This window comes from Poromitra crassiceps, assembly GCF_964638095.1.
Source record: "Poromitra crassiceps genome assembly, chromosome: 2".
Lineage (NCBI taxonomy): Eukaryota > Metazoa > Chordata > Actinopteri > Beryciformes > Melamphaidae > Poromitra > Poromitra crassiceps.
In genome coordinates, this window is record NC_139624.1 from 22186261 (window position 1) to 22200531 (window position 14271).

Sequence of the window (14271 nt, forward strand, 5' to 3'; positions counted from 1 at the left end):
ACTGCTGGTTTGTTGAAGTACTAAACCCCACTCAGAAGAAGATTGGGGACACAGCCCCCCTTTTTTGCCTTTTTTCTGCTCCTAAACTGTGGAGAGAAACAGCGAAAGAAAGAAAGAGAGAAAGAAAGAAAGAAAGAAAGAAAGAAAGAAAGAAAGAAAGAAAGAAAGAAAGAAAGAAAGAAAGAAAGAAAGAAAGAGATGTGAAGTTATATCCAATCCAGAACCTTTGACACATGTCATACTGTATGCCTCTCCATCTCCCAATCGTTCCTGTCTCTCTCTGTGAACTGTCTAATCAAGGCATTAATGTGCCCAAGAATAACCTTCAAAACAAAGAGAGTGCTAAAGAATGATAATCGACTCTGTTACAGGTCAAAGTCATGTGATTATCAATGTGTAATCCTGAGCGTTAAAGGAACACGCCAACATTTTGTCATGTTTTTTTTATCATTTGCTATATTCTCGATAGTAAGAAGAGAAGATACCCTTCTCTTCTCTGTGCGTGCAATAGAGCGGTAGCCCTCCTGCTAGTTAGCTTAGCACAACAAATGGCAGTGGAATGGTACAGCAGCATACCCCCGTGCAGTCAACAAAAAGACACATTCCAACAGCGCCAAAACACTATGTTGTGAGTGACTTGTGTACTCACCATGCTATGGAATAATAAAAAAAAATTAAATTACGAGACTAATTTTCTAAGCAAATATATAGCCGGAACAAATGTGGTGGAACTAACGTTAGTTCCGCGTTAGTCTCAACGCCAGACCCATGAGAGTTCTTACGCTGATACACTACGTTACTGCATGCTGCAGAGCTCTCTCTCTGGGTCTGGGACACGTTCCCTCAGAGGGCTGGTTATGGGAGGGAACCGTTCACTTGGCCAGTCATATGCCAGTGATGGCTTCAGTCCTCTCCAATCAGCAACGACTTTGCGATCAGACAACACGGGAGGCGCAGCCCATTTTTCGAACCGCTCTCTCATCGGTGCTACGACCAGTCACTCATTCAATTTCAACCCGCCTTCAAAAACCAGCAGTGAGACTAGTTCCGCGTTGACTGAGGTGCAGGCGCTGTGTGCAGTCATCAGTAGTTCTGGCTATGTATTTGCTTCAAAAATGGAGTCATAATTCTGGATTATTACTTCATAGCGTGGTGAGTGAGTATACGAGTCACAACATGTGTTGCAAGGTGACTGAATGCGGGTATGCTACTGTAGCATTCCACTGCCGTTTGTTGTGCTAAGCTAACTAGCAGGAGGGCGCATCGCCGTCACTACCGTTCTATTTGCACGCACAGAGAAGAGAAGGGTATCTATCTTCTCGTCTTACTATTGGGAATCTGGCAAATAGGCGAATCTCCCAAAATATCGCCATGTTCCTTTAAGATGAGCAGTGACCCTCTGTGTGTCCTCAGGCCTGTCGTGCGTCTCGGTCCTCCCGCCACGCCGCGGCTCCTTCTACGTGGAGACGGGCACGGGCGTGTCGCTGGGCACCGTGCTGGCCTTCTGGTGCCGTGAGGGCTACCAGCTGGTCGGCAGCCCCAAGATCTACTGCAACGTCCGCAACGGCAAGCCCCAGTGGAGCAACTACCTGCCCGTCTGTGAAGGTGAGCCTGGCCAAGCAGACATGATGGTGAAATGCAGGTTTCAGAGGAGACTTGAGACTCGATTTGACTTGAGTTCTGGTGACTTGGGACTTGGTGACTTGACTTGGGTTCTGGGGACTTGGTGACTTGACTTGGGTTCTGGTGACTTGGGACTTGATTTGAGTTGTGCTGACTTGGGACTTGGTGACTTTGGGATTTGATGGGGATGACCTGACACTTCACTTGGGTTCTGGTGACTTGGGTTCAGCTGACTTGGGACTTGGTGACTTGATGGGGATGACTTGACACTTGACTTGGGTTCTGGTGACTTTGGACTTGGTGACTTTGGGACTTGATGGGATGTGATGACTTGACACTTGACTTGGGCTCTGGTGACTTGGGACTTGACTCTGACCTGTACTTTGACGACTTAAGTCTTGACTTGAGATCTTGTGTTTGTGTAAATGACGTAGATTGAAAGTGATGAGATTTTGTTCCAGCAAACAACTGAATTTAAATTCAGTTTTCTCAATTTGTATCCTATTAAAACCATGTTGCATTGAAAAGTCCTAGATATTTAGTTTTCTTCAAGATATTAAATTGATACTGGACTCCTGATTTGTTCTGACTTGACTTGCTGTTCTACATTTAGACTTGAGACCAACTCATATCCCTAATGAAATAACTGTATAAAACGGGTTTTCAAAGTCTGAGACTGTGGGTCTCCCCCCAGACAAATGTTGGAAAAAGGAGCCCCTCTCGCTCAAATCCTGGATGCCTATGGGATCATGATTATGTTATTTAGGCCCATAAACACTCAACAATTGTGCCAAGATAGCCTGATATTGCAGTTTGACATAATCAGACTACACCAAATAAAAAAGTGGGGGAAATGGTAAAATTCCACAAAAACTACTGTATCTCTGAACTATTTCTTTAACCAAATCACACACATTTAGGCTACGCTACAGTATGTGATCTCATTTTGATAACTAATGTAATATTTTTTGTAGTTCCATTCACTGAGCCTCCCCTGAAACTGTTGGAGCCCCCTTGCGGAGGCCCGCAATCTTTTCACGCACATCTGGGGTTTTGCGTGGAATCAGTAAAGCTTGGCTGGTAATCTGACACACTGCTGTTTTCTGCCCGGGAACATGGCTGCCTGCTTCCTCTCAACACAAAACATGTCAGCTGGAATCAGCCTCCTGCTGACTGAACAGAAAAGAGGAGGTTTCCTCCTGCTGACTGAACAGCAGAGAGGAGGTTTCCTCCTGCTGACTGAACAGAAGAGAGGAGGTTTCCTCCTGCTGACTGAACAGAAGAGAGGAGGTTTCCTCCTGCTGACTGAACAGAGGAGAGGAGGTTTCCTCCTGCTGACTGAACAGAGGAGAGGAGGTTTCCTCCTGCTGACTGAACAGAGGAGGTTTCCTCCTGCTGACTGAACAGCAGAGAGGAGGTTTCCTCCTGCTGACTGAACAGAAGAGAGGAGGTTTCCTCCTGCTGACTGAACAGAAGAGAGGAGGTTTCCTCCTGCTGACTGAACAGAAGAGAGGAGGTTTCCTCCTGCTGACTGAACAGAAGAGAGGAGGTTTCCTCCTGCTGACTGAACAGCAGAGAGGAGGTTTCCTCCTGCTGACTGAACAGAAGAGAGGAGGTTTCCTCCTGCTGACTGAACAGCAGAGAGGAGGTTTCCTCCTGCTGACTGAACAGAGGAGAGGAGGTTTCCTCCTGCTGACTGAACAGAGGAGAGGAGGTTTCCTCCTGCTGACTGAACAGCAGAGAGGAGGTTTCCTCCTGCTGACTGAACAGAAGAGAAGAGGTTTCCTCCTGCTGACTGAACAGAAGAGAAGAGGTTTCCTCCTGCTGACTGAACAGCAGAGAGGAGGTTTCCTCCTGCTGACTGAACAGCAGAGAGGAGGTTTCCTCCTGCTGACTGAACAGAAGAGAGGAGGTTTCCTCCTGCTGACTGAACAGAGGAGAGGAGGTTTCCTCCTGCTGACTGAACAGCAGAGAGGAGGTTTCCTCCTGCTGACTGAACAGAAGAGAGGAGGTTTCCTCCTGCTGACTGAACAGAAGAGAGGAGGTTTCCTCCTGCTGACTGAACAGCAGAGAGGAGGTTTCCTCCTGCTGACTGAACAGAAGAGAGGAGGTGTCCTCCTGCTGACTGAACAGAGGAGAGGAGGTTTCCTCCTGCTGACTGAACAGAGGAGAGGAGGTTTCACTGCTTTGGGGAGGTTGTCAGCACACCTTTGTAGCAGCCTTCTCCAAAACAACTGAAGTCAATGAGGACCGTAGAGTTCCAAAACAAACACAGTCAAACAATCACACTGTGAATAGAAAGAGCTGGACACCATTATTTGTTGCAAATCACTCAGACTGTAGTTCAGATTGTCACTAAATGATAAATACAGTCGAGGTCTTTTTGGAACTCTGAAGAACTGGTCCTCACTGACTTCAGTTGTTTTGGAGACGACGGCTACCAAGTTGTGCTGACAACCTCCCTGTGTGTTATATGGACAAACTTCACCTGTGTTTCAACTGGAATCAGGGGGAGGAGATTATGACACAATTTGCATTCTTGGGGGGAACTGTTCTGTTCTTTATGATTTTGCACGAGTTAAGGGGTGAATACATGTAAATGTGTGGTTGTTTTAAGGCAGGGTTTCCTACATTTTTCAGATCAAGTATCACTAGGTTCCAAACCAAATTTCCAAGGGACCACTTCCACTGCAGATAAAAAAAATAATAATACCCGTAAATAAAAATTGTATGATTTAACCATGCACTAAGAAAGGCTAAATAACAACATATGGCTACTGGTTCAAAACACACACACACACACACGTACGCACGCACGCACGCACACACACACACACACACGCACACGCACACGCACGGACACACACACTAGAGTTCTCAACGGGCCTGAAAATTCAAACCCGACCTGACCCGACCGTAGTAAGTTGAAGCCCAAGCCCGACCGAACCTGAACAATTAGCATAAATTGTCAGCCCGACCCCGGCAGAGCTACCCCAGCTAAAAATCAGTGTACCTCCTCTGGTTCTTAGCGATCCCCCGGCCGGAGAACCGCGGGCTGCGGGTGGCGGTGCTGGCCTCGGTGGTGAGCGGGGTCGTCATCCTCGCCATGTCGCTGTCCTTCCTCGTCTGCTTCCTGCAGGAACACTCCGGCCGCGACCGAGCCCAGAGGGACACACGCAGCAGGTAGGCCCGGAGAGGAGAGGAGAGGGGACATACAGAAACACACTCTTGAGCTTGCTTGGGTTTGTAGCAAGTTTGTCCACGTGGTTTTGCCATTCCTGCTGTCCAAGATGGCAGACCCACGCACGCATGTGCAGAACGGATCGGATAGCGGCAGCCTGTACGGATCCGGTAGTGACACGAGCCAAAAGGTTTAAAGCCCCAACATGTAGGATCTGCTGAGCAGCAGCAACAGCGCCCTCTGTTGCCACAAGTAAATACAGGACGCTATGCTACTTACTTCCCTGTTTGTACATTTAGATATCAGCCTTACAGTATGTTACAGTTTCTTGCTCATACGCTCTACTTTGTTAACTTTCTGCTGTGTTGATATCTGATTCACTGGGGGGGAGGGGGGGAGGTGGTACTGTAGCTTTAAATATGCCCAAATGTTGTTGTGTATTGATTTGTTTTATTGATCACTTCCTATACGTTCTTCACAATAAAAGGGTCCCGTTAGTTTGTCAGAGGAAAGCTTTAATATGAAGGAGCTGCATCAGGTAACTTCAACTCTCCGGGATGGACCCTCAACGTTACATGGTGCAGGAAACAGGTGTTCAGGGTGCAGAGTGGGAATGATCTAGAGTGCCATTCTCCCTATTAGAAGTCAATGTATCATCAAAATGATTTAAAAGCTGTTTTAATAAGGTAAAAACGTTACATATTGGGGCTTTAATTTCTGACACATGCACACTGACCTATACAAAGAAAACAGACAGCAAAAAAAAAAGTGAAGTCAACTTGTTTTTCATCTTCCATCACGAGGAAGATAATCAGTTCTCTTCATCTTCCATCATGAAGAAGATCATGGGTTCTCTTCACAGAAATGGGGAACGGTTGTGTTCATGTCAAGTAGAGCGTTCACGAGCACACCAGCTGTGTGAAGACTTGTGCTCAACAGTGGTGTAAATATAGTTATTTTAGACTCATATTTGGCTTCAGAAGACTTATATTATGCTGTAAGCTCTTTGGAGTAATTTCATTTCAGGTGATTTGAAGTCTTAAATGATTAAAAACACTGGTGTTCCTGCTACTTCACATTATGTGGAAATAACTGCCAACATTTCGCTCAACAGACCATCACATGGGCTTTTTGAGAATTCTAGAATTGTCATGTTTGTGTTAACTATTCAACAAAGCTGTCCTATACTATATCCTATTTATTTATTGTTATTTGAATGTGGGAAAAGTAGCGTATCGTGGCTTTAAACTGGGACCAGTAAGCTGATGAGGTGATGATGATGATGATGATGATGATGAGCTGATGTCTCCCCTCCCCATGCAGGCGTAGAGAGAAGCGTTCGGCGCAGCGCAGCGAGTGCTGGCTGGAGCGGGAGGACGGCGAGTGGGATGCCTTCCCTCCTCCAAAGATCTTCCACCTGTCCCAGAGGATCGACCCCCGCCTGGCGCCCGACAGCCCCCTCTACCTGACCGGAGGCCTCACCGGATACGAGAACAGAGGATACCAGAGGTAACCGGCAACACATGGGCACAGCAGGGGAGATTCAGCTGAGCCATCGGATTGGTCAAAGGCAGCCGTAGGATCTGGAATCAAGTCTCAGACCCTGTTTACCCCTGGTATTAACATGCGTCTGGGCCCTGTTTAGACCTATTAAAATGTGTCTTGGCCCTGCTTAGACCTGGTATTAACATGCATCCTGGCTCTGTTTAGACCTGGTATTAACATGCGTCTTTGGTGATCTGATCACAAGTGGACAGCTCTAAGTATGTCAGTTTACACCTGGCAGCATTAGAACACGTCTCCACATGCATCTCAGTGACCACTTCTGATCGGATCTCCGACTCTCACTCCCCCGCTCTATATGTAAATAAACACATCATCTACATCTTTCCCATTAGCAAAGACCAAAATGTGATGTTGTTTTTAACCTCATCGCCGAGGACGTCTCTGCTATCATACTGAGAACAATCAGCACAGCATTCAGCATTATGTACAACCAGTGTCTTCTACTGCAGCAGGTCGCCACCGTTAAGTTGCGACACGCTGTGCTAAAAATATGTTCTATAGTGTTATTTATACTATACTACTCGGTGGCGGCATCACTACTGAAAATGTGCTGATTTTTTGTATTAATTGCAGGCTATTTCTGCCTAGATACATGGAAGTGACACAACTGCAGGGGATATCAGTGGAGTAGGTGGTCCTTCAATATGTCCTGAGGATGCACATTAGCGTTTACACTACAAAATATATGTGGTCAAATGCGTCCCAGACCACCCCGGATCACAATGTGTCTTGGTGGTTGTTTACACTTGTTGTTTAATGCTGTCCACTTGTGATTTGATCGCCCAAGACACATTTTAGAACCAAGTCTCTGGGTCCCAGATCCAGAACACCACCAAAATCTAATCGGTTGGTCTTTGGCCAAAATCCTATGAGACCTACGTTTCAAATCCTATGAGACCTACGTTTCAAATCCTATGAGACCTACGTTTCAAATCCTATGAGACCTACGTTTCAAATCCTATGAGACCTACGTTTCAAATCCTATGAGACCTATGTTTCATATCCTATGAGACATACGTTTCAAATCCTATGAGACCTACATTTCAAATCCTATGAGACCTACGTTTCAAATCCTATGAGTTCCTATATTTCAAATCCTATGAGACCTACATTTCAAATCCTATGAGACCTACGTTTCAAATCCTATGAGACCTACGTTTCAAATCCTATGAGACCTACATTTCAAATCCTATGAGACCTACGTTTCAAATCCTATGAGACCTACGTTTCAAATCCTATGAGACCTACGTTTCAAATCCTATGAGTTCCTATATTTCAAATCCTATGAGACCTACATTTCAAATGCTATGAGACCTACGTTTCAAATCCTATGAGACCTACGTTTCAAATCCTATGAGACCTACGTTTCAAATCCTATGAGACCTACGTTTCATATCCTATGAGACCTACATTTCAAATCCTATGAGACCTATGTTTCAAATCCTATGAGACCTACGTTTCAAATCCTATGAGACCTACGTTTCATATCCTATGAGACCTACGTTTCAAAACCTATGAGACCTACATTTCAAATCCTATGAGACCTACGTTTCAAAACCTATGAGACCTACGTTTCAAATCCTATGAGACCTACGTTTCATTCATATCCTATGAGACCTACATTTCAAATCCTATGAGACCTACGTTTCATTCATATCCTATGAGACCTACATTTCAAACCCTATAAGACCTACGTTTCAAATCCTATGAGACCTATGTTTCAAATCCTATGAGACCTACATTTCAAAACCTATGAGACCTACATTTCAAATCCTATGAGACCTACGTTTCAAACCCTATAAGACCTACGTTTCAAACCCTATAAGACCTACGTTTCATATCCTATGAGACCTACGTTTCAAATCCTATGAGACCTTGTTTTATTTTTATTTTTATTTTTTTAAATCCTGATACCTAATCTTAGATCTTCCAAATGTACTGTAAATACAGAGCTCTCTCTGTCTCTCTCTCTCTCTCTCTCTCTCTGTCTCTCTCTCTGTCTCTCTCTCTCTCTCTCTGTCTGTCTCTCTCTCTCTCTCTCTCTCTCTCTGTCTCTCTCTCTCTCTCTCTCTCTCTCTCTCTCTCTCTCTCTCTAGGAGTCAGGAGAGTCTGCTGAAGGCCTCCCTGCCTGGTCTCTACCGCTCAGAGTCTCAGCTCTACCCGCACGTTGTGCTGCAGAGGGTCCCGACCCCGACGGCTCCCTCTGCCCCCGTCTACCTGCACCTCCCCGCCTCCCCACCCTCCACCTCCCCCTCCCCCGCCCACATGGCTCCCCACCCCCAGCCTCACCTCATGGTGCCCTACCCCACCCCGACCTACCCGCCCAACCCTCACGCAGCTGGCCCCGCCTACCCCAACCCCATGCCACCGCCCATTTACCCCAACCACACGCAGCAGCGGCCATGGCAGTAGCGCCCCCTTCCTTTCGCATCGCAGATTAACGAAAGACAACAAACCAAGGCCACATCTGAACATTGACAGGGTGTTGTTTGTTGTTGTGACATCATACTGCCAAGCTGTTGCTGCTGAAGACGTTGAAGAAACACGTTGCGAGGAAGCGGCGAGATGCTTTCTCAGTTTTGAGCACTCCGACGCCACGCCACTTCCTGGCTGATGCGGATTTAGTCTCTTTTTTCTTTTTTTCTCACAATCTCCACCGTAAACTCCTCTGTCTCCCTCGGATGGTCGCTGAATACGAGGATGCTTTCAACCTCCAAAACCTTTCCCTCGCTTAACAGAAGTCTGTGAGAGAGAGAGAGAGACACAGACAGAGAGACAGATCGAAAGGAAGCTCGTGATGTACAAGAAGTTTTCTTTTTACTGCATGAACTGAACTTCTCCTGCACTTCGGGGTGAGTGTAGGTCAGAAAGAAATCGGTAAAAGTTCTGAAAAGTTTTGCCGCAAGTTAATTAAATGGTCTGGTAGCTACAGTAGTTGGCGTTGGAGTTTTGCGTTTTGTTTTTCCTTTCAGCTTGCCGGCCTACTACTGCACTTTTGCTCCGTCCCTAAAAGGAATTATTTGGAAGAAAATCACGTTTTCCTCTCTCCTATTCATTGGAGAGACACTATAGTTGTGTTTGAAAGCGTAGCCTCAGTACTAATGTGGTACTAATGTGCTTCTTGTGAAAGCATGATCTGTGGCAGTGGTACTAATGCAGGAGAAACACGTGAAGGACTTCTGGGGGGGCTGCTCACTGGGGGGGCTGCCGCTGTGTGTGCCGCTCACGCCACTGGAAAAAATCAATTTTTTATGATTTATTGCTTCAACAGGATCCTATCAGTCTTTCTGGGGTGGATTAAGATGTAATCTACTGTACATTTAAACCAACAGATAGATATTTTATTATTTCACTATGAAGCAAGAGACTCACGCCAAACATTTGGGGTGAAACCTGAACTTCAACCCTAACCCCTTTAGACTGTGCACTACTTTGACTAGAGCCATATGCAATAATGAACGTTTTGTGGTCATTTTACAGCTCCTATGAGATGGCACTGTGATTTAAATGCTAACTGTTGCTGCAGGCACTGAATGGACCGGACATTGTGCTGTAAATATGGATTTAATAGAGTGGTCGTTTCGTCCAGCAGTTTTTAAACACATTTTTTCTCACCAAAATTGTGAATCTTAACTTTTATCCCCCGTTTCTTTCTGTCTGTTTCTTTTTCTCTGTCTGCACTGAGAAAAACTAATTTTGTAAAGTAATTAAATTATTTTTTAACAAGTTTTATGGTCAGCAATTTGACTGGTCAGCATGTGTAGAAGATTCCCAACGATCGACCAGACATCAGACCTGGGTCAAATACTATTCACAGATAATTCTGAAATCTTACAAATTGTTTTAAATCTATTTTGAGTTGTACCAGATGCGGGGTTTACCGCAGTTGTTAATGACAGAAAAGTATGCAAAATTCACTTTTTCAGATAACCCTTCTGGCACTTATCATCCCATGTGGTGAAACCCCACCCATGTGGCACTCCAAGCAGGTTAAAACAAACATGACATATTACTGTATTTATAAACGTCACTGATGACACACTGTGTGGGATTGCTGCTCATTCATTGAAGCACTGTATGGATGTATTGAAATGTTCTGCATATTGAGCATGGGGTCTCCCTTCAGGTGTGTTGATTGGTGAGGGGGAGACCTTTTCAGGTGTGTAGATTAGTGAGGTGGAGTCTGAGACTTCTGACAAAATCTACTAAACATTCAGCTTACTAGAGAACCACAGGAATGAGTCCTGAAGTATACTTCTTCCGGGTTCGTCAGGGCCCAGGGAAAAGTGAATGGGGATTTCACTTAAATGCATAAAATAAGGTCTGTGGTTAACAAAAGTTTATAGGAACGCAAATGTGGGTTCAGCAGGATACTCTTCACAAACATGAATAACTTTTATGACTTTTGGAACCTGTGTTTGATGTGTGTGATTTTTAGAAAATGCTTCAAAAGGCATAAAAGAGGCCATTTACACCTGGCATTAACATGCATTTTCTCTCATCAGATTGCAATCAGATTGGGCTTGACCACATTCGCCTGATTTCATTTACACCTGGCGTTAACATGCATTTTTGGTGATCACATTGCAATATATATATTTCCCCCCCCGATTTTTTATCCCATTTTTATCCCCCATTAGTGCCAATTTAATTTATTTATCCTGGTTGCTACTCCACCCTCTGCCGATCTGGGCAGAGCCAAATCTGGCTCCATGCTTCCTCCGAGACATGGGCAGTTAGCCAGCTGCTTCTTTTCACCTGACAGAGGAAGCTTCACCGGTAGGACATACTGTAGCACGTGGGAGGTTCACGCTATTCCAACCAGTTCCCCTCCCTCTGAACAGGCGCCCTTAACAACCAGAGGAGGAACCACATTAGCAACCAGGATATTGCATGTTTTGGTGAAGGGGGTTCCTATATGAAGGAAACCCCCGGGAGGTACGGGGAGAACATGCAAACTCCACACAGAAAGGCCCTTTTGACGACCCCACCCGGGCAGTGGGCACTTGAGGACATGCGGACGGGCACGCATTCCTTCAGCGTTCACAGCGTCCCAGGTGGGAATCGAACCCAGGACCTTCGAGCTGTGAGGCGACAGTGCAATCTAATTGCAATCTGATCACCCAAAATGGTTGTGCTCTCAATCCGCATACAGTTGCTCTATCCAGATTGAGAAAACACATTGCATTTACACTTGTGTTCAATGTGTACACAAAGTTATTCACGTTTGTGAAGAGTATCATGCTGAACCCAAATTCGCCTTCCCATAAACTTTTGTTAACCACAGACCTTATTTTATGCATTTTAAGTGAAATCCCCATTCTAAAACCCCATAGACTTTTTCCCTCACAAACCAAAATGGCGGCGATTTCTGGATAAGCCTACAAAAATACGTCATCCCTGCGGTACTCTATTTCCGGCTGCAGCTTGTACAGCAGATACGGATATTTTTGCAGCTTCTGTTTTCACAAAAGCAATGGAATGGTCCATATTGTACCCTTTATTTTTGTTTACCAGCATTTTGAATCATTAACTTTGGTGCAAGGCCCCTTTACTGTTGTCTTAGTTAGTTTATATTATAACTTTGGGGCTTTATAGGACATTTTGAATTATAGACAGTGACACACTAACAAATCTGCACTTTATGAACTTTTCTGGGAGGAGGCGGGGAACTTACAATGGCCTAGGTGTTTCTTTTAAAATGTCCGTTGTACAATAATAAGACTGCCATAAAAACTGAATAAAGAGATATTTGTTTAGTTGAACAGTTCGCTCCTCTTGTGTTTTTCTTCTTCTCCTAATGTGCTATTTCTGCTCAGAGAGGAAGAGAGGTAGAAAACATATGAGAATAGATAGAAGAGAGAAAGACGGGGTGGGAGAGACAGAAGGAGACAGCGGTGATACATCATCCTGTCACGCTGGCTGAAAACAGGATATGAGCTCATTTGACAGCACAGGGGCGCCGCTGACACATGAAGAAGATGGATCAGATTGTCCATTGACTTCACCGAAGCTTGAATGAAAGAGCGGCCATATTTCCCATTCAAATCCATATTCAGACATGTTGATTTTGGCCGTTATAAGTGGAGAACGCTGCAATGTACTGTAATGTACGATACAATGTACAGTACAGCAACATGGGAACTTGTCCGCTCTACACCGGAAACTTTTGTGGCAAGTGAAATGTTTTTGCTACTCCATAACTTATTTAGTTTTCGCAAGCTGACCTATAATAGCAATGGCCATGTCTTCTCCTCACCAGCCAGTCAAAACAGTCAACAACCAGCCATGGAAATCCACCTGTACAGGTGAGAACCATATCTTGGGCTGCCATTTGCATCAAAGGTGTTATGAGGTGATGGAGGAGCTCAAAATCACTGAACAGCAGATATAGTTGCTCATCAGACAGAAAGTCATCTTTCCTAAAGCATTTCTGGTTTTGGGGGTAGAATCATCTGCTTAAGACATTGACTGAATAATTGTCATTCTTCCAAAGTGGATTTTTACTAGTGCAAAGATCTACTGCTACACTGCTATTAGTGCAGCAGTGTAGTTCGGTCTTTAGTTCTGGTGTAATTCGGTCACCACAAGCCAAGTGCCATTCAGTCCCATTGTATTGGAGAGAAGGCAGACATCTCTATGGCCGATATCTCCAAAGCTTGGCAACTCACACCAAAACGCTCTAGATGGATAAATAGCACCACAAGTGAGAGGAAAAATATTTATTTTTGATTTTTGGGTGAACTGTCCCTTTAAGCCTTAAAGGGACAGTTCACCCAAAAGTCAAAATGCAAATCTTAAAACCTCAAAGTTTAAGGTTTTAAGATTTGCATTTTTACCTAAATTCTAATAGATGGTTCAACGTAGAGAGAAACAGGAGAAATTGGGAGATGATGCGCGACAAAGCTCTGATTTCGCAGTCACAGTGTCATGCCCTAGACCAGTGGTTCTCAGCCTAGGGGTTGAGACCCCCCAGGCAGGCATCGGATGATTTATGTGATAGGGAGAAAAAATGTCTACAGTGCCTTCTACTTCTAAAGAAAAGAATGAATGGAAACAATGTGTAAAATGGCATATGAACGAGTCACATAGAGTGACGGGTAGAGAGGACATCATTGAAAAGGTCTGGGGCTTATTCCTCACTGAAATCAACGGATCTAAGGCTGGACTTTGAAGAACATTGTCGGTATGTTTGAATGTGGACACATTGTCTATGTGTCTTGTCTTTTTGTATTGTATCTGTTATACCAGAATGGGACTTTGTTTGATTGTGTGTATGTCCGTATGTTGCTAATGTTGTGTATTTGTTTTGGGGGAGGGGAGAAGAGAGAGGACAGTCCTATTGTGGAACCGATGTCATGTTGCCAGTGATGCACATGTAATTTGTTATGGTACATAACTGCAAAAAAATAAATAAAAATAAAATAAATAAAATAAATAAAATAAATAAAATAAATAAAATAAAAATCATTATGTCTATTTTTCCAGCTTTTCTCAAATTGTTGTCTGTTGAAATATTTAGCCTCTCGCCCATAGGCTACTGTAATCAAATGAAACAAAGTGAAAGGGGGAAAGAATTCTTTGGTGGAACTGGGGTCATGTATAGGTTGCAATATCAATTCATTGTAATGGGTCATGGGGGTCATTATTTTTGCGGAATTATGCTATTCACCAAAATCAAACGGTGAATGTGTGACTTGTTTGAATATAAGCAGTAAGCTGCTTATATCATAAACAATCGTCCAACAGGCAAATTGAAATTGGAAAATGGAGAGTGGCAGAGGGGGGCAAAGAGCAAAGTCTCTAATATTTGGTACATTCAGTTAAATTGTCTGGCATTAGTAATAAGTGTTGTTTGGACTCATATAAACACTGGCAGGGTTGATTTGAACACTTTCATT

General features: G+C 44.3%; 1 protein-coding gene across 1 annotated transcript in view; it reads left to right on the forward strand.

Annotated features, from left to right (window-relative positions):
• Positions 1-8782, forward strand: part of LOC310798936 (uncharacterized protein) — a gene marked incomplete at both ends in the record, with an annotated part of 28075 nt that extends 19293 nt beyond the window's left edge. Inside the window, 4 exons of the mRNA XM_083661491.1 lie at positions 1414-1605; positions 4653-4806; positions 6128-6313; positions 8467-8782. Coding sequence (XP_083517617.1) covers positions 1414-1605; positions 4653-4806; positions 6128-6313; positions 8467-8782 — 848 coding nt within the window. The remainder of the gene's footprint in view (positions 1-1413; positions 1606-4652; positions 4807-6127; positions 6314-8466) is intronic.
• Between the last annotated feature and the right edge of the window lie 5489 nt (positions 8783-14271).